At 38.4% G+C, this 27,773-nt stretch overlaps 3 protein-coding genes and 1 long non-coding RNA gene across 6 annotated transcripts; 3 read left to right on the top strand and 1 right to left on the bottom strand.

Annotated features, from left to right (window-relative positions):
- Window positions 1–341: 341 nt before the first annotated feature.
- On the bottom strand, window positions 342–6,545 carry LOC105836433 (poly(A)-specific ribonuclease PARN). 2 transcript variants are annotated; one of them, XM_012680462.2, is made up of 12 exons: window positions 6,412–6,545; window positions 6,083–6,296; window positions 5,497–5,775; window positions 5,111–5,393; window positions 4,846–4,967; window positions 4,423–4,649; window positions 4,043–4,112; window positions 3,906–3,961; window positions 3,719–3,805; window positions 3,406–3,598; window positions 737–828; window positions 342–669 (listed from the first exon to the last, which is right to left on the bottom strand). In XM_012680462.2, the coding sequence occupies exons 1-12, from the start codon at window positions 6,428–6,430 to the stop codon at window positions 584–586; spliced, it is 1,728 nt and encodes a 575-aa protein (XP_012535916.1). In that variant the 5' UTR covers window positions 6,431–6,545; the 3' UTR covers window positions 342–583. The 2 variants fall into 2 exon arrangements, with proteins under 2 accessions (XP_012535916.1, XP_012535917.1); XM_012680463.2 differs by lacking the exon at window positions 6,412–6,545 and having other exon boundaries at window positions 5,497–5,720; window positions 6,083–6,224.
- On the top strand, window positions 963–2,574 carry LOC114253844. Its single transcript, XR_003625292.1, has 2 exons — window positions 963–1,455; window positions 1,807–2,574. It is a non-coding gene; the product is annotated as an uncharacterized LOC114253844 (long non-coding RNA).
- Window positions 6,546–6,650: 105 nt separating the features above from the next.
- On the top strand, window positions 6,651–10,429 carry LOC105836434. 2 transcript variants are annotated; one of them, XM_036295021.1, is made up of 3 exons: window positions 6,651–7,019; window positions 7,325–8,757; window positions 8,859–9,031. In XM_036295021.1, the coding sequence occupies exons 1-3, from the start codon at window positions 6,965–6,967 to the stop codon at window positions 8,880–8,882; spliced, it is 1,512 nt and encodes a 503-aa protein (XP_036150914.1). In that variant the 5' UTR covers window positions 6,651–6,964; the 3' UTR covers window positions 8,883–9,031. The 2 variants fall into 2 exon arrangements, with proteins under 2 accessions (XP_036150914.1, XP_012535919.1); XM_012680465.3 differs by having other exon boundaries at window positions 6,652–7,019; window positions 7,325–10,429.
- A 1,707-nt stretch (window positions 10,430–12,136) lies between these two features.
- On the top strand, window positions 12,137–27,196 carry LOC105836432 (neuroendocrine convertase 2). The gene is made up of 12 exons (XM_012680461.3): window positions 12,137–12,622; window positions 17,587–17,691; window positions 18,389–18,647; window positions 19,162–19,199; window positions 21,514–21,590; window positions 21,894–22,158; window positions 22,545–22,757; window positions 23,311–23,411; window positions 23,647–23,880; window positions 24,047–24,211; window positions 24,578–24,695; window positions 24,806–27,196. Exons 1-12 carry the CDS (start codon window positions 12,467–12,469, stop codon window positions 24,971–24,973), a joined length of 1,899 nt encoding a protein of 632 aa, XP_012535915.2. The 5' UTR covers window positions 12,137–12,466; the 3' UTR covers window positions 24,974–27,196.
- The last annotated feature ends 577 nt before the right edge of the window (window positions 27,197–27,773 follow it).

Genomic DNA, 27,773 nt, shown 5'->3' with positions numbered 1-27,773 from the left:
GTAACAAAATTCACAAGGTCGATCATCGAAAACTAACGCTACCGTTTGTTGTAAAATCATTGTTGACGCATTGTGTTAAAAAAAAAAAAGAAAATATCTCTATATCCGTCAAATGACAATTTTTAAAATAGAGTTTTGCATAAATTGTGAACCGCGATTAAATGAAATTGTAATAATGAATCTCGGAATAAAATAAATGTAATGTAACGAAAGAATCGCTGTGGTTTAACATCGAAATTCTAGAAATGTGCCGAGTTCGTACATGTGTATATAACAAATTTTCAAGCGATAATGTGAATCTAAAACAACATGTAGTGTAGATTAAAATAAATACGCATACATTATTAGAAATAAAGGATTTATTAAGAGTGTGAACACATTTATGAATATACATCTCAATATTACACACAATATTGACTTTCGTCTAATTAAGTATTAGGAATGGAGGTCAGTGAAATAAAAAAATCACTTTTCTTTCTTTTTTATTCAGCGCTGCGTTACGTATTATTCTCCATATGCATCTCGCTGCATATCATTTCGTACCGCTCAACGTGACGTGTGTCGTCGCTCCGGAACATCGCAGTTATTCCCAAGTGTCGTTTTCCTCGAAAGTTTTCTTCTCGGCCGCGACGGTAGTAGTTTGCTCCTTGCGTTTCTTGCGCTTCTTACCTGCACGAGACAAATCGGGCGGTTAATGCAAAGCGCGGGAATAAAAAGAGCGTATAATAGTACCTACCCGTGGCAACTTGCCAGTCGTCGTTGTCCTTCGGTGCCTTCACGCCGTTCCTGGCCGTCGACGTCTCGTCATCCTTCACATCCTCCACTTTCCTGCGGACAACAATTCCGTCATGTAACGCAAGTAACGAAAAAGGGTCTCACCGTCAGCGTGGCAAATGTAATCTCCGCGACGAGTCGCGGCGTAAAAAGGAGACTCCTGTCTCATTCACGAGGTCCTATCCTACCGTTTATATCTCCTCCTCCTCCCTCCTGATAGATTCTTTATATCTCGCGATATCGGCTGTATTTAACGAGAGAACGCGCACACGTGACGCGCGCACGTGATGCTGCATATTCATAAGTCGCGAGCCTCGTAGCGCAATAGTTCCGCGAGCGACTCCGACACGCGCGCAGAGTAAATTCCTCGAGCGTAATGTACGATAATGCCAATAATGCACAACCGCGAGCGGGCGAGGGAACGAACGAACGAACGAACGAACGAACGGACGGACGGACGGTCGGCTCCTCTCTCTTTCGCGATTGCATCCACCGCGCGCCCGAGGTGCTTGCCGCTCGACGTTTAGAGGCTCGGTTCTTCATCCGTTAAGTCGCAATTTCCTTCGAGCGTAGATTTAAGCGTATCTTGTCGTCTTAAAACCTGGCTGTGCCTAAAAGTGTTCCCCTTCTCCTTCCACCCTTCCCGCGAGACAACGTATCCAGACAGATCATTATCCGCAGGTGAACCAACAATTCTTAAAGCCTTGTACTCACGAAATTAGAAATCGGAAAAAATTGACAAATCGCACTTAAGCAATTCGATCAATTGATCAACACGATTAATTAAGGCTATTTTAGCTACACAATAGTCAAAAGTTATCGAAATTTAAGAACTACAGGTTTTTATTCTTTTTATTCTTTTTTCTTCCATTTTCCTTCAATAAACTTTCTCTTCAAATTTGCAAATAAATCTCACAATAATCTACAAGAAGGTGAACAAAAAATTGAATAATTTTTAAATCGATAAGAATCGTATCCAAATTTTATATAGATGTAATAATAGATAAATTTTTATATTTAAAAATTTTTCAGATGTCTCAATTCGTTCACCGTCCGAGATCTCGGGGTGATTTCTAGCGTCGTGGGTGCAAGGCTTTGGAGTTTAAATCGACCGATTGTAAATCCCATGTTCTCCCAATGATGACCACACTACTCTTCCTGGAAGCGCCATCCGTCCCGCGGTTGTGACCGCGAGCTCCTTGTCATCCGACACGTACGTGTCGCTCTCTTCCGCGCAGCGCGGCACGGAAACGCGTGCACGCGCGACGCGCAGCGGGGAGAGAGTTACGAGCACGGTGATTGCGAGCACGTGGGCGATTCATTAATATCGTGTCGCCCGCGAGACCGTGCAACGTTGTAGTTACAATGCGGCCGGGAGAGACTGCAGTTGGTTAAACGGAATAGGGAGGTGTGTGTGTGTGTATGTGTGTGTGTATTTGTGTGTATATTATATGTATAGTATATGAGTCGCAGTGTCGGCGGACGAAGACTGCGGTTAACGACAATTGACTGGAACATGTGCCCGGTGTATTGATTACCGCGGCTGGTGGTGCCTCGTTAAAGAGTTTTTCTCATAAACGCGCCGCTTTAAACATACAATTGACTACTTGCTGCCTGAGAAACACGCACTATCGCAAAAAAAAAACCTTTATCGTTTTCCCAGAAAATTATCCTACGGATGATATATTCTTGACAATTAATAATATTTTTATAATATTCTGTTATCTAATTGTCAAACGTTAGATCGTTATTTCTGTAATCCGAGATGTATAAAGAAAATAAAAACGAGCGTGAATCTAATTGAAACCTTTTATGATTATTGACGTAATATAATTGTGGCTTTTAATAGACTGAAAGAAATAAACGAAATGAAGTACATTGAACGATCCGGATGATTTCACGCTTACACACCGTTCAATGCAATTCTTACAGACACCAGTCACTCACATGCCGATGATACTTCGTAAACCGGACCAGAAGGCAAGGAAGAAAAGGAAGAGAAGCAGAGACGCAGAGTAGAATAAGAGGAAGCAGAAGAGGAAAGGAAGAAGACGAAAAAGACTAAATAGGCCTGCAGGAGTAAGAGAGAGAAAGAGAGGAGAGAACAAGCGTCGCGTGCATTAATTCAGAACAAGGTCTACAGCCCTATGCAAATTTCTCGTGTACAGGAAATCCTAGGAGGCCGCCTAGGGTCTCTTCTCTCTCTTTCTCTCTCTATCATTCTGGAAATCATACCGGACCCATAACGCGTTATTCATCCTTACGTTTAATACATCTCGCATGAACGTGATAGCTCGCGGCGGAAAATAAATTGCGATCATTCATTTTTGGAACATGAATGCGTATAATTTCCAAGATTGCGATGTAAACGTATATATCCGTACTGCAAAAGATTTATACAAAATTTTTCACGCCATCTTGTCTTTTTTTAAACTTTAAAAAAGTGTTAGTCCAGAAGCAAATAATGATTTAAGAGTATCAATTCTGAATTGGTAAAAACTACTAAAAGTGAAATATTTAGAAAACATAAATATTTAGTAAAAAATCTGAAAAATTATTAAATAATGTTTCTAAAAGCATTTATGTAGATTGAATTAATCGCGTGAAATGTCATGACAAAATATAACTTACTCCGGCGACGATAACTTCCGTTTGCGGTCGCCAGAAGAAGCATTGGCTTGCAAGGTGGCTTGATGATTTGCATATTTCTGTATTTTGTACAATTTCCCATTGGACAAGTTCGTCATCACAACACCAGCCTGATCACGACGATATAAACCTACGTATGCAGATGTGTCGGATAACCACGAAACATATCCGCCTCCTGTAAACAAAAAAGTAAGGGATTTGTTATATTTTTTCATATATATCCTTTACATCAATATTGGTCTGATTTGTATGAAAAAAATCGTTTATTTCATATTATTCTATATACAATACTTACCATATGGACTAAAGAGATTACTTATATCTGCATGTTTCCATTCTTTGGGAAATGTTAGATGAAATATATGATCTCTACTAGGAATTGCTAAAAAAATTCATACTTTTGAAATAATTTTAATAATATTAATAATTATACTATAATTATACTATAATGTCTTTTTAATATCACTAATATTAATACTTACGATCTTTTCCTGCCAAGTTTATATATGGGACATCTTTCAGTCTTGCTATAGGAAGTCTGTAATAAATAAAGGATTTTTAAAATGTAAGCTAATATTTTTGATGTTATTAATATAAGAAATAAATATAGAATACTCACTTGTTGAGGAAAGAATTAAGCAATGGTGAATTTGGTAAAACTGTAGTCTTTTCAGACGTTTGTAATGTACCTGAAATAAATAATAGTTATCCAATATATATACTTTTTAGTCAACCATTAAACAAAATTGATCACAAACTAATTTAGTTGAGCCAATTGATTTATGTGTGCGGGCGTGTGTGTGTGTGTGTGTGTGTGTGTGTGTGTAATTGATGTTTAAAAAAAATACAAAAGTAGATATAAATAAAAAACACATTTCCTGTGTTATGAAATATTTAAAATATAATTCTTATGTTTGGTACAATTATTTACAAAAATAAATAACAATGCACAAAGATCCATCGCATTGTAATATGTGTACTTGATACATTGTTACTGACCAAGATAATTAGACAAGGCGATAAAGCATAATCCAGTGATGTATGCATCATATCCCGCCTCATGCGATTTTTCCGTTGATATTGAATAACTACGTCCTTCAACAGATTCAACATCGGGAATCGAGAAAGGAGGTTTATTCACAATATCTAATAAGAAATTCAAATTCGATGACGTTACGAGCTCTTTAAATTGCTGTGATTGACAGATAACTTTTGTATCTAGTAAACTGAAACAAAGAAGATTAGAATAAATAATATTCGAAATTTTTAATTTAACATAAATATTTAAAATATCCTGATCCTTATCTCATGCCTCAATTTATAAAGAATTGAATAGTTTCTGACAGTAAAAGAAAGTGAGCATTTCTAAAATCATGAATAAATTATATATATCACACACATACAAAAATGTTTGTGCCTTACCTAGGAAACAAACCATGAAGTAAAGTCTTGAATTCTAAATAGTCACTTGGTAAAGGTCCAAAAAATTGATGTACAATGTGACACAGATCTAACAGCATGTTATGTCCTACTATTATCTTTTCCTAAATCAAAAAAATTGAAAAATATTTAAACACAATTATAAATAAACAAGAGAAAATACATATAAAATGAAGCAATGCCTTGTCCCTTATTTAAAAAATATAAATATATCGCTCATACAATTAAAATCTCTATATTCACTTACAGATTCTACAATCTTTTTTAACAGATTGCTGAGTCCTACAGCCTGTTGAATCTCCAATTTTTCTTTCTGACGTTTTTCATTATCTTTCTCTTCTTCTTCCTCCTTGGTACCTGTTTTCTGCACCAAAAGACACTGCCAGGTATTTTCAATTTTAGTTTCAATTCTCACTTTATTGGGCCACCTGATCCTTGCCTCCTGATATACCAGTCTTCTCATAAAACCATTACATCTATCTATTGTCAATTCCTTTGCATCTGAGGCAAGAAAATTCTCTATTCTAGAACTGAAATTTATACACTAGATATTTTCTGATAGACAATTGTAATTTTCTCCCTTATTTTTTTTATTTTGCTACATCAAAAAAAATATTAAACAAAAACAGTTACCATATTTCTTCTATTTGAGGCCTGTCATTATCCGATATTGGAATTGATTCTTGATTGTTTTCTTCTTTGAGTTTCTGTTTCTCTTCCAGACGCTTGACAAGCTTTTCTTCATTGCTCGCGCAGAGGTATGGTATGCCATGCTTGAACAGCTTGTTGAAGTCAAAGTCCTGATTTGCCAGAAATGCTATGGATGACGCCTGACACATGAACCTGCTGTCTGGTGCCTGGCGATTCAATGGTTTGGGAAACACATAGAAGTTGTAAGAACGCTGAGAATATCTGCAATCAGATATTCTTCCAAATATTTCTTTTCTCTTTCAAAAGTATTTATTTAGTTTAAGTAAAATTAAAGATTCTAAAGCATTCTAAACCACTGTACACTTTTAGTAATTTCATTTAGAATGTAATTGTGTTGAGTATTCCATTTTCATCAATGTTAACAAACTTTAATCTGTCCTTTTTATTTTCAAAGCTAAAAAAAGATAAACAGAAAGATGTACCAAGATCAAAGGCTAATCTATTTTGGTGGAAATGGGCATGTTTACTAGTTTACACTAATGCACAGAACAATTAGACGGTATCTCACTTGTTTGTTTGCGAGTTGTATGTGAAGACGGACAGACCAAACTGCACGAGTAGAAAATCCATCGAACCAGCTCGAAGCTTGGCATAGTACTGAGCCGGCGTGTCAAAGGCGCCTGCATCCGGGCCGGAGTTGAGACCAGTGAATTCACCGTCGATGCTGAGAAAAGTAGCATTTTTCAACACGCTCTCCAGTTCGCACAGCACGTCCTGAAAGTCTATAATCAAAGTCATTACATTATGACGAGCAGCATGGAGAGATGGTACATCGCGTAGCCTTTGTTAACGAGATTAGCGTCGAGATCGATGGTTTATTGACTTGTCCATACTCACTTGAGTTCGTCACCTCCATCGTCGTCTTCCTCTCGTGTTATCCTTCACGTTCACGCGAATACGCACATGACGTCGCGAGGAGGGAGAGAAAACCGGAGAGAAATGGACGCCCTCTGTTCTCTCTTTTTCTTCCGAAAAGTCACGCGGTAAACAGTAAATTACTAGACATTCCGCGAGCTGTGTGGAGCATTTCTAGTGATTTACGGGCCCACGCGATGGTATGACTGCGCCGAAGATCAAAAGGCGCGTTGTGCCTCAAATTAAGCGTTTATTGTGTTTGTGTTATGTGTAACGATATATTTATTTCTGCCTCGGAGTATGCCACGATTGAACGATTGTTCGAGTAATTCACGTACTATTCGAGCTGGTGCTCATTAAGATTCGAAGAGACGACAAAGGGATTTAACAGTCCTGTTAAGCCTCACCGGTCTGCCGTACAGGTTAGGATTTACCTAACTAATACATTGGAATTACTACCTAACTAGTACATTGGAAGCTCTATTACCAAATAGAACAGAGAATTTAAAAAACGAGCGAGTCGAAAGGATTGATAATGAGATGTGCAGAATTACAAATTGGCAAAAGACCGCACTTGACCGTGAGGAAAGGTAACTACAATGGATCTCATTCAGGTGCATGACAGATGATTAGAGTAGATTATTTTAATCTTGATTTTCAATTTTGCTTTTCTATTGTATCTAATTTTTAAAACTAAAAAGAAACAAAAAATAAGTTAAACCAAGATTAAATCCTTTAATCTACTTAACTTAGTCTAGTAACTTGAACCTTTTAATCCACTTTCCATTTATCTAGTAAAAAAAAAAGATTATAAGTAAGTTAAATTATGAGAAATTAAATCACGTTTAGCGTCCTTTTTCTTTATTATTAACAAGAGTGCATGTGGCTTGTGTAGGTGTGGAAAATGTGGCAGCGAATGACAAGGTGAACAAGAATGACAGCTCTGCCCGAGATCAAGGTCAGGTGATCGCTGGCCACAGCACACCAGTCATGAGAAAGCCAAGGGCAAACGCAGACGACTCTCCGGATTTCGATTACTCTCCGAGTCCAATCCTACCACCGTGCACACAAGAGGGTGGTAACGAGGTTGCGTGGGATTGGCAAGGTTCTTTGGGCAGGTCTCCCGAGAGTAGGAGTAGGAAACAGAGAGTCGAGTGTGAAACACCCAAACGGACCAAGCTGTTGCAAAGGAAAAGAAATTCAAACTCTCCTTTGTTGTACAAATCACGTAAGAGGAAGACCATCAAGATGGAAAACATACAGAACATCGGACAGTTCTCAGCTGAGCTGCAAGCGTTAATAGAACAAATGAGAGTTATAAAGGAAAATGACAAGGATCACTCGAGCGATTGTGTAGTAAAAAAAGAAGAGACGACGTCAACGTCATTAAAGACGGACACCAGTGGTGGGGAAAAAACGTCGGAACTCGAAGACGATAAGTGGAATAGAAGCGTCGAAAAAGGCGGCAACAAATGTGATGGCAGCGTTGAGGAAACAAATGATAATGTTGGCAAGAAAGAAGCGAGTGGAAATTATGACGATTTGTTTGACGATTCTGTGGACGAGGATATGATTAGGTGTACTCAGGAGATAGAGGAGAAGTTCAGTTTGATGGACAAAGGAAATTCCGCGCACTCGCAGGTCAACAGGGAGGGACCGGAGGTTGTGGCAACCGTCAAGACGCCTGTACAATCCAATTCCAGTGAGGATTTTAAAAACTCGTTAATTAGAAATGTTTTAGGCACAGGTGACGACGGCAACAACACGTTGAAGACATACTCAAGATTATCGTTGAAACGCGACATGAACTCTAGTGTAAATTTTGCAATCCCGAGAAGTAAGGATTCACATAAACCGTGTCCAAATAACAATAACATGATACACTCACCCAATATCCAAGTCAAGAAACCGTGTGAAAACAAGAAACTGCCGAAAAGTAATACCGTGGAGTTATTTGATTTTTTAGACGATTCCTTTGACGACTGGTTCGCTGCCTGTGACGAGAAATTGTTCCCGGAATTCAACGAATCCTCGGTACGAGAGGATGACGGTACCGCGAAACTCCAAACCAGTTACAAGTCTTTGACTAACGCGCCGTTAAAGTCTATGGAGGCAAGCAAATCTATCGAGCCTGCGGCGGCAAAGCCAGAAACGTCCAACGTTTTTGCTAATAGAAAGTTCTTTAAAACAAAGAGTTTGTCAGAGCAATCCATGAATCGGGGCGCGAGTACGATTGCTAAAGGTAGGATAAATTCTTCGTATTACGTGGCGAAACCTATACACCCGAACTCGTCCAAAGGCACGCACACGAGTGTCGCGCGTACCCCCGTAAGTACAAAACCGATTGTTACCAATGAACGTAAGATCGAGAATAATATAATCTCGTTAATACACGATGTGGATCGAACGCATGGGTTCGGTGTTAACAGGTGCGCGGTAAAAAGCGACGCTAACCGTTTCGTGAAGCATCATTCGACCGATAGTATGATAAACGACAGGAAAGGGCAGGAAATGACGAAAACTGTTTCGCAGCCAACACGGTGCACTGCGGAGGAGATCGAGAGAAAGAGATTGCAGGCTCTGGCGAGGCTCGAGGCGAAAAGGAAACTATTCTCCAATAATGTCATAAATAACATAAATAGGTAAAGCCGCAGGACGTGCCTTATGTATTGCTGTACTTATTAAAGTGAGAAAGCGATGACTTATAATGTTGTCATGTAATAATGTTATATATCGACAAACCGTCTCGCTCTGTGATTATTATTATTGTAATCATTGTTATACTGTAGAGTTTTAAAAAAGTTACGCAAATATATTTATAATTATACGTACGAGTAATCTGTATAATCTGACTTTATATGTGAATCACGTGTGCTCATGTACATACAGTTTTGAAGATGTACGGTACATGTTCCTGAAGTCTTTTTTTGTGACGTGCAGTAGCCATACTTCGATTTAATATTGTTAAATTGCAGCAGAGAATCTGTAATTAACAGCTAAGATTTTTAAAAATCATGATTTGAATAAATCTAGAGAAGAACGAATTATTCTCTAGAAATGAAAATAAAAATAGAATTGATTAGCTCTAGATTTTTCTTATTTTCTTTAATTTTTTTAGAAATTAAATAAAATTTAGATTTTACTTACGTTTTATTTTTTAAGAACAAAATTTCAAATAAAATTAAGTTTTTACTTATTTTCTGTTATCTTTTAATATAAAACAAAATATAAAATTTGTTTATGTATGTCTTCTGGTTTTATTTTTGGCTTGCATATTACTAATTATTATATGTGACAACGGTTCATTTTTCTGTATTTATAATTCGATATATTGGACTGCGATATATCGAATTCTATTTTAGAATTTTACGAAATTGATTATAATCTATTTACGACGTCGTATGTATTATAGATATAAGATCGAACGGGAATTACGGTCATGTGTAATAAAAGTAAGTATATAATCGATCATACACAAGTATATACACAAAAACTATTATCGGATACACGTGTCATCTTGTCGGTAACAGCGGTTCAGCTTAAACGTTTTATTGTGAGACTTGCGCAAATATACTGGATTCAATTTATGAGGATTCTTGTAAGGAAGTTCTGTTGCATATGAAATTTCTCTCGATTCTGATCTTTCCCCTCTTTGCGTTGTTTGCACGAGAGATACGTTTCTCATTATCGTTTATCTTGTTATACCTTTGTCCTTTTATCCCATATCTTTGTCCCTTTACATATTGCAACGTTATGGTCTCCTGTTAAGCTAGCTTACCGCTTTTATTAAAATTTAAAGCGTATATATTTGAGATCTTAAGATGTAATGTGTGCAACATATTTTACATACAAAAGAAAAAGTGTAAATTTTTTTTTTTTTTTTTTTTTTTTAAATAAAAATTAGAGGGTTTCCTTGTGATATAATTTCGATCTCTACATTTTCACTATATCTGGGATGTAATATAAATATTTTAATACAAATTATATTTTTTAAACACAATAACTGTGTATATACTATTCATCCCCTATCTTGAACGACGGAGCGACTGTCCATTAAAACTTTTTTCGATAAAACATCAAAGGACAAGAGTTGAAAGAAACAATAAATATAAATATGAAGTTGGTTAGTGGGAAAATGCTAAAAGTTTTATTTCACTTTAAGCAAATACGAGTCTTCTCTTGTTTTTAGTCATACAAATATTCATATTTCAAAATTTTTATTGAAAATTTACTGAAATTTTATTGCTTTGAATTTGTTTTTCTCTTTTGTTCTGAATTATTTTTATTTTTGTTTGTCATCACGTGGACGTTTTATCAAGTTTTTTCAATAAAATGTATCGCCTGCAGAGAAGTGATAAAATAATTGTTTTTTTAATAAAAAATGGAAGTTTCTCGGTCGAAGTATATCTTGGTGCTTAACAATATTTTCATATCAATTATTAAATATTTTTTTAGCTTGGTAACTTATGTCGATATCAGATTGAAACGCAATCGTAAACCAAATTATTTTTTCAAGCGATGTATATATAAAATAATAAATTGGATATTAGAATAATATTTTCATATCAAATTCTTTGTGGTTTTTTAATACTTGTTTTTAGATACTTGTATCATCTCGAGTATATACAGCATCTTAAATTTGATAATCAAATTAATTTAAAATATTATTTCTAGCTTCAGGTTACGATTGCATTTCAAATCCAGCAATTGTATCGGTACTTAGTTAATAAAATTGAAACTTATATTTAATAAATAGAAACGTTATTAAGCATCAAGATTCACTTGGATCGAAAAATAGCATTTCCTATTATTTTTGTATCATTTACATTATTGAATTCATTTGTTATTGGAATAGCTTTTCAATTATTTTAAAAGTGCCTCTTTGTCGAACGTTAATAAAATTTATTCTTCACGTGTGTGGGTGTTTCAGGAAAATTTAGAAAATCCCTTTGCTCTTGGGTTTTAATAAACATTGAGCAATTTTTTTATAAAAAAGTTTATTAAATAAAGAGTTACATGTACTCTCATGATTTCTCAGTGAGATATCACTGCCATATTTTGGATTCTACTTGGGTTTTTATTAATTTGTTCAGATTTTTTTTTTTTTTTTAAGTATAAATATGTTTCTTATTTTTATTATCCTTGAGAAACGAATTTTTGCGCACGCGCGACTGCCGAATTTCCCCATGTTGTTCGACGTCGACGTCGACGACGCTTTAATCAATATATCGAGTGACGTCACACGCAAGAGGTTTATCACCTGCCCGCTTCGTTGTTCTACGTGGCGCGACCACGCAATCGTCGTGACTCCCCTTTTTTATCCCCTTTCCCCCGCGGTGATCGCATTTCGATTCATTCTCCCTCGATTCCCTCGATCTTCATTAACCGAACGTACGTCGCGCGTACCCGAGAAAACGTGACAGATTGTGCCGTTGGAGAGTTTTTTCTCGCGCGCGTATACTCCTCGCGGAGGAACCGCGGCGTTTGCGCGTTAAACATCGTCTCTTTCTCCCTCTTCCTCCCCCTTTTTTTTACCTGTCTTTCACGTGATACTTTGTACCTAAACGCTTATCTCTCCGCTCGGATATACGCCGCTCGCGGATGGCTTCGGTAAGCCGTGTCGCGCATCCGCGTTACCAGCTCCTCCACTTCCCGTCAGACGGCTCCGCCGTGGCGTCGTAGCGCCGAGCGGTGCGTTTAACCCCCGCGGCCGCACCGGCGCGAAGGGGTGGAAGGAGCTTCCTTTCTTCCTTCTTTTCCCCCCTTTTCGTTGAGCCGACCGCGCCGTGTGACTGGTGAACCTACTGTCACCCGCACGTCGCCTTCTCCTCCTCTTCCTCCTCAGTCCTCCGTCGTCGTCGCCACCTCCATCGCTACCGTCATCGCCACCACCGTCGCCACCGCCGCCACGAAGATCGTAGTACCGTCGCGTACCTCGAGTAGCCGAGTACCACCTCGAGCGTCCAGTATCCCCGAACCCGCGAATGCGGAGTACGAGTACCTGGACGTACGACCACGCCGGCCGCCTCTCGTCACGATGCTCCTACTCGCGGTGATCGGGCTCTTCGTCCTCGCCGGCACGACCACCGCCGAGGTCTTTACCAACACGTTCCTGGTGAGGATGCGGCAGCCAGCGGAACGGCAGACAGCCGATCGCGTGGCGCTGAGGAACGGCTTCGTCAATCTTGGACCGGTGAGTTCGATCTACCTGGCACGCACATTTCAGACCCCCGCCGATACGGTTTCTGGTCGAATACCCCGGGTGACAACAGCTAGTGTACGTCGCCTGGAGTACCGTCACTCGGGAACGCGCAAACCTATATGTACAGCGTTCGCCAAGAACTTCTTTGCATTTGCTTCACATTTTTCCACTTTCCTTCTATCTTCCTTCCAGGTATCCCGTCCTCTCTTCTTCAGCGCAGCTGGCCACCCGAGATTCATTTCTCTTTCGCGGAACTGGACGTTCTTTGCGTGGTCCATCTTTTCTCTTTTTCTTCACATTAGAGGGGAAAAAGGAGGAAACCTGAACCGTGCAAGAAATTCAATCCTGGAATGAAAAAGAAACAACTCTTCAAGTATAGATTAGTTGGACGAAACTTGAGGAGACTTCGGGCCACGGCTCGTCGAGCCACGCGCGAACGGGAAGAGGTCCAGGTGGACGCGGTAACGATCGGATCGCCTTCTCGAAGTCGCCCTCGCGTATGGCGAGGTCTATTCGCGTCGCCGTTCAATTCGCGACGCGTTTCTAGTTCATGTAGCGCCCCTCGTTCCAGCTCCCGTGCCCGACGTCCGTAAACTTCACCGTGCCGTTGTCAGAACGGGCGTCCATTATGTATGGTTGAACTACTTTGGTTCTCCAATAAATGTCACGAAAAAGGGATGCCCGTGCACACAGCAACCCACAGTACGTGCTTGATTCGCAGTTATTTGCAGCACAGTTATATTTGCGAATATATGCTTACGACGGATATATCGCGAATTCCGAGAACGATAAATGATAAACCACGTATTCCATGTATTTCCCGGCTCGTTTGACATCTGATTAATTAGCGCGGTTAGTGGAGCGATAGAGGGAAGGAGATTGGGATGAAATAAATTTTTTTTTCATATCGTACACTACAGCAAAGCGCTGAGACCGCAGGACCGCGCTGATTCCACAGTTGCGGCACAGTTCAATTACACCGCAATAGATTGCATTGTATTACTTGGTTGTATTTTCCAACGCGTGCTGCCCGATAAAACGTTCATTCTCGTGCCAATTGATATTACAGCTTTACTGCTTGTACCTTTTGTATTTTTCAAATATTTTGGATTCAATAAGCGCTCATACAAAAAATGTAATGTCGCATTAATTGCGATATATAATATCCGATATATAATATCCCTGTGTCATTTATAAAATTCTTAATTAAAAACATCCCTTTGTATCTTCTAAATGTTTCAAATTAATAGCACTTTAGCTTTTCGTTCTGACAGAAATTTAATTCTAGCCAGTATTAAAAGCACTGATTAACAGTGCTTTAATTTAAATTCATTATACCAAGTAATTAATACAGTATTAAATGTCTACGTTAAACGGATAGCTGAATTTCATCTAACGCTCTTACGTCAATCTATAAAAATACACTGGAATATACCTTTCTTCTTTCTCTCTCTCTCTATCTCTTTTTCTCTCTTTGTTTTTCTTGACTTGTAAATAAAAGTCACTAAAATAGCACACGCGTAACCAAACATACGTATGTCTGAAATTTTAATTAATTCTCTAACTGCGAATGGCACACATTCGCCGAAAGTCGCGGATATTTGCAGCAGAGGCAGGTAAATTTTTAAGTGGAGTAATCGATCGAAACGTTTCGTATTCGCACGGCATCGTTATCATCCTCCTCCGTCGAGGAATCTGGACGGTGTACATACGTGTCGCGGCGCATTCCTAAATGAGTTTGCTCGTTTAATTAAAAAGGAGAGATAGAGAAGAAGAAAAATCGTGTTGCGCCCTGTTGTTCGCAAGGAATTAAATATTTCATATACCGCTGCGCGTCGTCAGAATGTCAGCGCCACGTCCGACCGTAGTTTGATGTACTCTACTGATTGCGATCCGACTGTGCCGCAACCACCAGCAAATTCAATCTGCTTTACCCTTCCCCACCCTTTCACCCCGCATTTGGTGCACGCTGAAGGCCACACGAGGTTTTTTCAATCAAAAAACAATCTTAAAAACGTTAATAATTATAAATACCTACAAATAGAATGCAATATTTAAAATATCATAGTTCAATAACTTTAATTCTTGTGTTACAGAAATATAATAGTATAAACTTATTAATTATAAATTAATAATATTATATAATTATAAATATATAATATTGTATATTTTTTAATAATATAGATTTGTAATTAAATAACTTCAAGTACTTTACATCTTATAGGCTTATAAATGTGTAAGCCTGACCTGCAAAACGTTTGATTTATAATTTTGTCACGTTTTTGTAGCGAAACACATTTTATCGAGTGAAACACACTTACATCACACTTCTCTGCATTAAGATGTCTTTATGTACACCATCTCAAAACGTTCCATCATGGGAGTAGCGCAGACAACCAGGTTTCCCTATAAAAAGAGTATTACGGATAGGGGATAAGAGAAAACGTGGAGCTTAAACATTTCTTCTCGAGCACTTTGTTTTCGCGATGATAAACTGCGGTTTGGATTCGAACAAAACCTTCGCATTTCCTTTCTGCCGTCTAGTTGATGTACTTTACAACGGAGAAGTGCCAGCGTCGATCAAGACATTTGTTTCAGCTTATATTATTTATAGAGAGCCTCGATTTGCTATAAGAACCGCCTTCATAACTTATCGAGTGGAAGTTTTTCAAATGAAAGACTGTCGTTCCCTCACGGCTGAAACTTTTCTCTTTTTACTCTCAAAAGTTTCTCGCTACCGCACACATTGTACGTAAATTTTTATGGTAAAACTAAAGGAATTACGGTTTAATTGCAAATTTCTTCGCGACTGCGAGTCGTGAGATTGATAGATGCAATTTTTTTAAAATTACGAGAACTCGCATAAATCAGACTCTTATTTGACGCAAGCCGCCGTTGGCTAAGTTTAATTGAACTACGGTAGCCTGGTCTGCATCGAAACGAGGTATAAAGTTACTCCCGAGATCAATACCCGGGAAAATGGGGTTTTAAGGAGGTTTAAAAAATCACAACACGTGACTTCTCGGCGCACGTATACACGAAGTACTTATTAACGACACGATCGAGAAGATTATGGCTTTGAAGAACGTGAAGCAGTAATGTGCGCTAAAGTGCAGAATAAAATATTGTTTTAATATACAATATTCTGCTTTTCTTCTTAAATTCATATTGATTTTTAAATCCATATTGACGGACAATTGACAGATTAAATTTGCACGTTGCCTTTAGAATTTGAATAAAATTTTATTGCGCTGTCTCAACAATGGCCTTCAGAGCGCAAATAAAAATACTAAGTATTCTCGATTTAAAAGAACAAGTAAATAAATAAAATTGCCGTATAAACAATGAAATAATAACAATAATAAAAATTTGCTTTAATTCCTCTCGACGAAACATATTATATCTTTTCCTTATATTTTCTTATTGTCGCCGAGAGACGAGTTTTATCGAGTCGCATTGTTAAAAGTTTACAATAGGAGAAAAAAAAACATTGTACATTCTTCGCTCGTGATTTTTGCCCGGCGTGATTTTTCTCTCGTGCAAACGGATTTTACTTTCAATTACTTGTTTCTTTTTCCACATTGAATCACCGGATTTGCGGTTATCACCGATAACCGCCCATGCGGTATTAGATGGACGTGTCTGATGTAACTTTACCAATGTACAGGAAATTCGTATCCCGTAAGCCCTATTTACCGGCGTAGTGACGTAGTTTCTTCCGATTAAAACTGTTTCCTGGCTGTCTCGTGCGATTAACCACCACGGGACATGGAGGCTAAATTATCGTCCGGATCAATCGCTTCCATTGCGATGCGATTAATTCTGCCATGCTTGGCAGTGACTGATTTTATGTTGCACAAGCTTGGATAGCGACCGACGCGATCGATTAAGAGAATCCTCCCTCCACCCCTTTCTCCCCTCTTAGCTTAACAAGTTGTCGAACAGCTGTCGTTGTCTTTCATTTCGTAGATTAATCGCGGCGTCGATTTCGCCGACAGACACGTGAGAATGCAGTGACCTGCGACATTCAAATGCTTATGAAAAAGAAGAACACTGTACGCCGACTGTACTGAGAAACTCTCTGTTTCAGAAAATAAAGAAAAAACAATCCTGACTTCCGTTCTCATTTTTTTTTTCTTTTTACTACGGCATCTATTATTGGCGATCGCAACGAGGATTTACGTAAAAAAACGATCGCCGAGACAATCCTCGCTATTTACGACGGTTGAGCAAACTAATTATTTTATCTCGATAACGCACTTTCTTTATTTGCCGTTGTGAGCGTATCGGGGCATTGGATTAAAGAATAAAAATATTGCGCGTCAGTATTCAAAGAAAAAAGCGATAGCTTTAATCTACATATTACTGCAAATCCCACTGTCAAAAGTTCTATTTTTTTCCTTCCCTCCAGGCATTACATTTATCTCATTTTCTACCTGTGTCACGAGCTCTGTCGTCATTCGTACACCCGATCCTCTCATCCATTTCCGACGGTCGGAATTAATGATACTCTCGACAAGAAAAGACAGAGAAGAAAAGAGAGAACTGAACATATTTCTGAAATTATGCGTACATAACATATTTATCATATTTAACTATTTTTTTATATACAAAAGAGACTTACAACTAAAAAATAACTATATCATAATTTAAAAAAATAATAAACAGAATTGAGTATTATGCTTATATTTTATGCACACAAATCTGAACAAAATATTCTTTTTCTCTTATAAATTAATGCAACTTTACACTGAACAGAATATAACGTAAGGTAAAAGGAGATTTCTTCTACTTGCGATAAAGTATTTATTTACAATGGAAAAGAAATTATCCAAATATTAATGGTTTTAAGAACTTGTTCTTTCTTTATCCCGGCAAGAATTGAACTTATCAGAAGCTTCGCACGTCCTTGTCGAGGACGTATAAGGAATAAAAAGAATAAAAATCTTTTAAAGGTACTGGGCAGTCAGACGGAATATCACTTCGTACATAAAACTCTGCCGCACGTACGGAGCAAACGGTCCGTGCCGCACATGCGAAGATTAAAGGTCGACCCTCTGGTAAGTTGATATCTCTCTTTGTTAGGTCGCGCCTACGCGACAATTATCACTGTAAAGAAAAAATGGAAGTTATCAAAATGCTAATACAGCTGACTGAGAATCAGATTACTAACTTAATTTTTTTTACACTGAAAAGAATTAAAATTGGATGAGTTTTGTACGCAAGCTACGAGGGTGCATCAGTGGAAGTCCTTTTTTTGTAATATTTAGAATACAAAGTCATTAATACTTTGCGCTCCAAGTTGTTTGTCGAAAACGAGCAGTGATCAAATTTTTCATTCTCAATTTAATTAGCGAATTTAATAATAATCAATTTATTTTTTATTTAATTGGCCTTAATCTTAAATGAGTTTTATCTATATGCAAGTCATTAACCCTTTGCGCTTCAAATTGTTTGTTTGAAAACGAGCAGTGATTAAATATTGCACTCTTAACTTAATTGACGAGCTTAATGTGCAGTGATCAATTTGTATTATTTGAAACGAAACTCAATCTGCATTATTTCAAGAGTTCGAAACATCTTGTTGATTGTAATCAAGCATCGTTTCGAATGTTTGGAGAGGAGGATTATCACAAAGTGATGGCGTGGAATCCATTTCGAGGATTAGGATGGCAAGGGGTTAAATGACAGTGGACATCTCTCTATATTGTTTATTTTGAGAAGAACGACGGAGATTGAAGTACAATAAAAATTTAGGTGGCCACGGCGATACAGCAGCCCGGTTTCAAGAGAGTGAAGAGGGGTTACAATGACCTGAGCGTGGACAACCTCGTGCCGCCGCACGAAATTAAGAATCCGGCAAACAAGGACCCGACAGATCCTTTTTTCAAATACCAATGGTATCTGAAGAACATTGGGCAGAATGGCGGCAAACCGAAGCTGGATCTGAACGTCGAGGCGGCCTGGGCCCAGGGTGTCACGGGGAAGAACGTAACGACGGCTATAATGGATGACGGTACGTGAGAGAATATTTCACTTCGTTCTTTCTCTCTGTCTCTTTCTCTCGTTTTTTTTTTTCTCCGGAACGAATCTCCGGGCTGCTTCGAAGTCAAAACGGCGTTAAATTACACGCGCCCTCGAGTGCAGTTCGAGGGAACTGGCAGGCTTTGAATCGATACCGCGCCGAGAGGGTAGCGCGAGAGTTACGCAACGCTTGCTCTCCCGTTCCTCCACGAGAGAGAAACCAAGGGAGATGTATTTTCCGAGCGTCCGTCCTAGCTGTATTTGACGAATACCGTTACGACGGATGGCATAATAAGATTGTCCAATCGAGTCCTTTTAATGCCGACGGCTTTTTAATGAGGAAGCGAAATTGCCACTTTGCCTTTTCGTCCTCTTATGCGGACGGCCGTATTGCCTTCCTTTTCGTGAAATTTATTATTGTTATACAACACGTGGCAGCGTTTAACGTCACACCGCCGACACAAAATCCATATGAGTGTATTAATAATACCATTGTTCTATTATAGGTGTCGATTACATGCATCCGGATCTTAAATATAATTACGTAAGTGTATTATAAATGTTAGTTGCAATTAACACTTTGTATACACGACGATTTTATTTTGCAATTTTTTTTTTTTGAAAAACTAAAAGCACTGTAATTAATTATAAAATATTTATATACAATTTTTTTAAATCAACAGCCAAATACTTTCTAGAAATGTTATATGTATATTTAAGTTATCGAAGATTATTTATACCTGCCAAAGAGTAATAAAAATTAATTTAAAAATTACCGTAATGACTCAACGCGTAAAAAAAGTTGAAAAACGACGTGTGTACAGAACGTTATGTAAATATTTGTGTTAGCATGTGAATATAAAGAGTTACTTGTTTTTTCACTGAAAAATTATTTTAAATAAAATCTGCGGAAATGTTTAAAGAATAAAGAATAATTATCTCGAAGGTATAAAAACTACTCTGAGAAAAATATTCTTTGCAATTGTAATTTTATTCTGTTTCGATAAATACGAACTTTGTTTCGATAAATACGACAAATTCTTCTCGCGCCAATCTAATGGAAAAATTAAATAAATTTGACATCTTTTAAAAAATGACGATGAAGAAAATTTTAATTTCTATAACGCTTTATTAATGCATTCAAAACTAATGTATTCAACATAAGCAGGATAATATAATATTTCTGCTACGATAAATCTGCGAACATAATTTCACTTTAATGCCGCAGCATGTTAAAGTCTGTTATAATAAATAGGATATAGCGCGGATAATTCTCTTCATACTTCCGCGTGAATGCCATTCTTGGCGCACCTTCTTGCAAGAAAGTATGTTAGGAATTTCAAATCCCAAAGACTTTGAATGCGAGTAAAGCGAAAATAGGAAAGAATAATTACAAGATTCGATCAAAATAAAAGAAATCTGCAGTTATTTCTTTGTGTTAATGTCAACGGCAACGAGGCAAGCTTATTATCATGCTATTTCCTTATCACAATATTCACTTTAATTATCTTTTAGTTATATAATACAAGTTATCGAAATTTAAAAGCCGCAAGTTTTTTAAATCTTTCTTTCTTTTTCATAATCAATGACAACAAATTTTAATAATGAATTTTGATGAATAATTTGGCTCATAACTTTTAAACAATTAAATAAATCCAAATTAACTTTTAGACAAATTTTTATTACAATATTACACATAAAAAATTTTATTTAATTCACTAGCTATGCCCTGCCACGCGTTGCTGTGGCTCTCTATTCTTACGCTACGTTTTTTTCAAATTTTCTTTGCTTTCGTTGTTTAACTTTCAAGAGTCTTGCTTTACTGTTGCTCTTTTTATTTTATATTTGAATAAGCATTTATCTATCTTTAATAAATCTAATATTCATTTATTCACGTACTTCTAACTTTTTTTTCTAAAAGCTGCCATGGATTTAGAAATCCATTCAAAAGACTGTTTTAAATAAGTTCCTTTTTTTCAATAAAATAACAGCCATCTTTATTTTTCTTATTACCTTAATTTAAACACAATAAAAACATTCTTCGCTTCTCCCGGTCTCTCCCGTCTCTCCCCGTCACTCCTGGTCTCTCCCCGTCTCTTCCCGTCTCTCCCCGTTTCTCCCGGTCTCTTCCCGTCTCTCCTCGTCTCTCCCGGTCTCTCCCCGTATCTCCCGGTCTCTCCTCGTCTCTCCCCGTCTCTGCCCGTCTCTCCCCATCTCTACCCGTCTCTCCCGATCTCTACCCGTCTCTCCCGGTCTCTCCCCGTCTCTCCCGGTCTCTCCCCGTCTCTCCTGATCTCTACCCGTCTCTCCCGGTCTTTCCCTGTCTCTCCTCGTCTCTTCTGATCTCTCCCCGTCTCTCCCGGTCTCTCCCAGTCTCTCCCGGTCTCTCCCCGTCTCTCCTGGTCTCTCCCCGCTTCTCTCGGTCTCTCCCCGTGTCTCCCGATTTCTACCCGTCTCTCCCGGTCTCTCCCCGTCTCTCCCCGTCTCTCCCGGTCTCTCCCCGTCTCTCACGGTCTCTATCCGTCTCTCCCCGTCTCTCCCGGTCTCAAATTTGCAAAAAAATATTACAAAATGCAATTTTGTAGCAAGAAACAAACGCAAACAAATTAAATAACTTTTAAATAAATAAGAGAATAGTGCTCAAATTTCACACAAATATTCAAAAGTAATAATAAAACAATTTGTGACATTTTTATTATTTTCGATACCGCTTTGTTTCACATACATCTTTAAAAACGCACGAGTCAGTGTCTTTTATTTCATTTGTCTTGAACGGTCAGGAAATTATAAATATTTTATTATATTTGTTATGAATTAATACAATTCGTAAGTTAACTGAGATCGACGTTCCCTTTCAGAACGCGAAAGCCTCTTACGACTTCAGCAGTAACGACCCTTATCCGTATCCGAGATACACCGACGACTGGTTTAACAGGTAAGGGCAATTCTATCTTTTATTTAAGAAAAGAATTACTTTCTCGAAAGAGAATAGAACGAGGGAAAGTTAATCAACCCTCAAGGAGTCGAAGAAGTAGATAAACGAGTCGAGGGGGGGGAGAAGGGTGGAGTGAGCGGCTCTTACCCGAGGGCGTAGGAGACAAAGGCGCACTTGTGTTGCGAAAGTAAAACAAAGGCGCGTCCCACATCCGCGCGTGAATCGTCCATGCGAACCTCCGCGTGGAGGTAATAACCAGAGCCAGAGAAACCTAAAGCTTTTACGGTCCTTTGTCACGGGTAGCCATGGCACGAGGTGCGCCGGGGAGGTCGCGGCGGCGCGTGACAACGGGGTGTGCGGCGTCGGGGTGGCGTACGACTCGAAGATCGCCGGCATCCGGATGCTGGACCAGCCCTACATGACCGATCTGATCGAGGCAAACAGCATGGGCCACGAGCCGCATCTCATCGACATTTATAGCGCCTCCTGGGGACCCACGGACGACGGGAAGACGGTGGACGGGCCGCGCAACGCGACCATGAGGGCCATCGTGCGCGGCGTTAATGAGGTATGACATGCATAATTACTCGCACGTTGGAGACCATTAATGTTGCTTGATTAATAGAATCGCTGGTAATTAGTACCCTTTAACAAGGTAAAATCATTATCAGAAAGCTTTTTGCCGATCGATTCCTGAATGAAGTAAAGTCAGAAAAGAGACACGTAAAAGTGTATTGCTGCTAATGGCGAGTAATGAAGATTGCTCTTCCTTTCAATCTAATTTCTTTTAAATTCTTTTTGTAATTTGCTGACGATTTAATTCATTATTATTTGCGGAGGAGTTTTTTCCGAGGATAATTTAATTCTCAATCTGTTTTTTGAATGCACGGAAAGAGAAAAAGAGAATCGCTTTCGCGATTGTTCGTTCATATCGCTCGTTTGCGCTTCCATCAGGGCAGAAATGGATTAGGTAACATCTACGTCTGGGCGTCCGGGGACGGTGGAGAGGAGGACGACTGTAACTGCGACGGATACGCCGCGAGCATGTGGACCATCAGTATCAACAGTGCCATCAACGACGGGCAGAACGCGCATTACGACGAGAGCTGCTCCAGCACTTTGGCTTCCACCTTTAGCAACGGTGCCAAGGACCCTAATACGGGGGTGGTAAGTACTATAAATACTGCAGGGATCAGCGAGAGGATTAACCAATCGTCCCTTTAGGGGGCGATTTTATTCGGAGCGTAGAAACGTTGCTGCACAAAGATTATTTTATTCATCATACCGGATAAGAATAATACCCAGTCGACACAATTGCTATATATAATTGTTATACATACATAATAAATAATTCGTGATGTTTGTATCACAGTTACTTGTATCTCTTGGCTCCTTTTATATAATAGAAATGTAGAAATGCTCCAGTTTTTACATAACAAGAGTGTGCGACACTTCAATATGTCAGAATTTAACCATTGGAATACATGGACGTTACATAAAGAAATAATTACATAAATATACCATCACCGTTATTTAAAAAAAAGCGCGAAATATAATATAACTACTGTATAGTAAGTTTTATTTTATATAAGATGTGATACAGAAACTTTTAGCTATTATATATAATGAAAACATAATGTCGACTACGTATATTCTCATTGAATTATTTCCGAAAGGTTTTCTTCAAAGAAATATTTTTTTTATTTATGCTTTTTTACAGGCTACCACAGATTTGTATGGAAAATGCACAACTACTCATAGCGGAACATCCGCCGCGGCACCGGAAGCTGCGGGAGTGTTTGCTCTTGCTCTCGAAGCCAAGTGAGTCCCTTTCTTTTAGTGTATCTTTCATTAACGTCGACGCAAATTGTAATATTTAATTTATATTAATTTAATTGTTGAATATATAAAAAAGTCCGTACGCGCTTAAAGACATTCTACACATTTTAACATTTCTAACATATTACTATTCTTATATGGCCGATATTAACAAAAATTGTTATTTGACGCTGTTAGAACTTCGTAAATCGTAAAAGTTGTCTTTCGTTATTTCTAGCCCGCAGCTGACCTGGCGAGACATTCAACACTTGACCGTCCTAACTTCGAAAAGAAATTCTCTGTTCGACGCGAAGGACAGATTTCATTGGACCATGAACGGCGTCGGGCTCGAGTTCAATCATCTTTTCGGGTACGGCGTTCTGGATGCGGGCGCTATGGTGGCCCTGGCCAAAAAGTGGAAGACGGTACCGCCGAGATATCACTGCGAGGCTGGTACCACGTTCGAAAAACAGTAAGTAGATGTTCCAATAGACTGGCAATCGACAGGCAAATAGATCCGAATGCGATCAGAGTGATAAACCAAATGTTTATCGCACGATAAGGTTTTCCAAGGCGAGTCGGAATCGATTTTTTACCCTCGAACTCAATCCGTTTTACTGAGCCGTTTTACGTTTCAGGGAAGTCACGAGCGATCGATCCATTCTCGTGAAGATTAAAACGGACGCGTGCGCCGGCACGGAGTACGCCGTCAATTATTTGGAGCACGTGCAAGCCGTCATTTCCGTAAATGCAACTCGGCGCGGTGATCTCGAGCTGTTCCTCACGTCCCCGATGGGCACCAGGTACGACAAGCGTCATACTCCCGAGTCAGTCCCGACCTGAATCCTTCATCGGTGTAAAACGGATAAAATTAAATTCGCTCACTTTTGGTATAAACTTAATACGAGCCCTCAAAGACTTACGTGCGATATAACTTCAACGTTTCCTTTCCTCTCTCTCGTTCACGTGCAGTTGAACTTTTCGCACTTTTATCCTTAAACTGATTCGATAGTCAACGTTTCCTTTCTTCTCTCTCGTTCATGTGTAGTTGAACTTTTCGTACTTTTATCCTTAAATTGATTTGATAGTCAAACTCATACTTTTCTTCCTCTATTCCCTCAGCGAGTTGCTTTTTTTATCTTAAATAAACCTTCGTGATTTTATTCCAGATCTATGATCTTGAGTCGCAGAGTAAACGATGACGATCACAGGGACGGATTCACGAAGTGGCCATTTATGACGACGCACACGTGGGGGGAGTATCCTCAGGGAACTTGGCTGCTGGAGGTAAATGGCAATCATTCACGCGTGTATCTCTCACTCGGATTTCGTTACGCTTACCTTTTCACCCGCGGGAATCAAATGAAACTCGATCTGAACATTGGGGGTGCCTCTAGGTGAGCTTCAACACTCAAACACCACAGCACGGATGGCTGAAGGAATGGACGCTGATGCTCCACGGTACCAGGGAACCACCATACACGGGACTGTCGACGGTGGACCCTCACTCCAAGCTGGCGATCGTTAAGAAGGCTCACGAGGAGCGGAGATTCAGCGCGATCTAACGATACCGATGACCACAGTCCACGCGATTATCGCCGATCTCAGCGAAGAAAATGGGAATATTCCGATCGGAAGATGTTTACGCGAGCGCTCCTTTACCGCTTTCCTGATTTCGCGCCGCGCAGCATTAGGGAATGTACCTCGGATTTTTTCGGATTCGGTTGCGCGTCGATCGCAGCATCATCAATCGTCATCATCAATATCATCGTCACCCGTGCCAATCTATGTCGTCATTCGTTACTCCAGCGCGGACGTTGAATCTTGTATTTGCACTCGCGTTTACCGAATCATTCTCTCTCTCTCTCTCTCTCTCTCTCTCTCTCTCTCTCTCTCTCTTTCTCTCTCTTTCTCTCTCTCTCTCTCTCTCTCTCTCTCTCTCTCTGATTATGACGTCAACTAGATAATTACACATATCACATCATTAATAACCAAGCTTGTATCGTGCGTTAAGAATATGTATCTTTTTTATACAATTTTCACGCACTCTCTCAGCTCTTTTTTTTTCTAAACGCTTTGTTACCGAGGAGCAATTAAATACCATTAGCATCTAGCAATCTAAATGAAAAGATGGTTTGTACCTTTCTGGGAAATTCTGATTAAAAGTATGTGAAGTTTGATATAATTAGACATTTATTTGTTACATTATATCATTTTCGATTCTTTGTTATAACGAAGACAGGTGCTAGGCACCGCGCAAGAGAAAAAATGCGAAAAAATTAATTCACGCGTCTCTGGACGATGATTAAAAAGCGCGGTCTAGAATATTGCAATCTCCGTTACAATAAATCCGATATTTATTATATCTATTATTTTTAATTAATGTTATTAATATTATTGTTATTAATGCTAAGCTTACGAGCGAGAAGTATTATTTTGTTGAAATTGTGTCCGCGTTGACAGCTATCCGAAGAGTTCTCAAGTCGACGATCGAGAAAGTTGAACCATTAGGGGAACAAGATGAAAACAAGAAAGGAAAAATTTACTATGTATTACTCAAATAGCGGAATAAAAATTCTTCTCTTCTGGCGGAGTGATAAACTCAAAGCATTTTAGCGTTTAACGATCGTTATCGAATCGATAGCGCCTGCGAGAGAGTATTTCGGGAACAAGAGTTTCGTGCAATCATCGTCGTCCTCGCAGCTCGATCATTAGTGTCCGTCTTGTGCCAATTAAAATCTTAACTTCTTTTTAATGGGAAACACGATGATGCAGGCGAGTCGGGTTTTAACCAAAGGCAGTGATTACTTGTGAAATTATCTATTAACAACGCCGTAAACTACACGAATGAAGAACTACTTCTTCTTCTTCTTTCTGCGTAATTATTTCATTTTTAAATTTTAATAAAGTTGGTTTAAGAAAGAAATTATCCGTATCTCTTTTCTCTCTTTTTTTTTATTAATATCTGCTTATGTGTCAATACGTTGCCCGGAGACTATTTATTTGACGACGGAATTCTGGAGCAGCGTGCACAATATTGAATGTAATTAAAAGCCTCATTTGTGCAATTTTAACAGAAAGGACAGGGGGACACGCGAGGACGTCCGTGAAAGACGCGAGAACATGAAATACGGATGCTAAACAATCCGCATGTGTAGATGATGTACCTTAGAACCGTAGCGAACAGAGAGTTTGATCATTACATAAATTATATAAATATAAATGCATATATAAATAAGGTATGTGTACATGTGTATGTGTATGTACGTGTAGGATGTTCCCGGGAAAAGGGGGCGGATTATCCGAATAATTTCAAGAGAAATATCTCAATACGAAAATGTCGAAGCTGTCGTGCTTCTAAAATGGGGAAGCGATTGCACGACGATCGTGGTGTACGAATTGGCTCTCAACGCTTCATCGTTTAAGAAGTGACATAACTTATCACGTATCGAGATCACGTATTGAGAATTATTCAAAGAATCAACTATTACGTGAAGTGACGCGATCGCGATGGAACACCCTGCGTAAATATATACATATATCCCACATATATCTTATATACAGAGTGAGATACGTCTAATTTTGCGACCTAGACGATCTCTATTGTTCAAGGCACTTTTCGATAACCGCAGAGGTAAACTGAGTCACGAAGTCGAGAGTAGCCCCGCCCTGTATATTTTATATATGTACGTCTCATTACATATATCTTGCAGTTGAAATGGATTTAATCAACTTTATTGTGTATACGTTATAGGTGGATGAATAAAATCTGTATTTTTTGGCTGGCATCGTTTTTATCTAATGTACCTTCAATGCTTACAACTTACTATCAGCTTTCTCCTGCTATCGTTTCTGTGCACGCAGAAAATTATCATCATAGTACTAAAAGAAGACGTAATTACTTCATCTTAATTTTTTTTCTTTCAAGTAACGATTATATTGCAAGGGTTATTTTCTTTATAAATTATAGTCTTAAAAATGCACTTATTATGTACTTGCAATAAGTAATATAGACTTAAAATACTTTTATTTATTATATGAAAAAATATTACTTAACAAAAAATATATAAATATGTATAAATTTATATATATAAATATATATAAAATATATATAAATTATAAATTACTTTTGTGAATTAAATGAACATTATTTCATATATTTTATAAGTTTGTATATCTGCAAATCTATTGTGAGTTTATCAGGCGATAAATTTATTTAAAAGTATGTTACAAGTTTTAATAATTTAATATCGCAATCAAGAATATAATTTAAAACAAAATTTTGATTTACTTATTATTTTGATATTTTTGATAAAATATTATAATATTCTTTGAAAAAGTATACTTTTTTAAAATAAATAAGTA

Source organism: Monomorium pharaonis, chromosome 1, assembly GCF_013373865.1.
Source record: "Monomorium pharaonis isolate MP-MQ-018 chromosome 1, ASM1337386v2, whole genome shotgun sequence".
NCBI lineage: Eukaryota > Metazoa > Arthropoda > Insecta > Hymenoptera > Formicidae > Monomorium > Monomorium pharaonis.
The sequence above is the reverse complement of the archived record's forward strand: the minus strand, read 5'-3'. Positions and strand labels throughout refer to the sequence as shown.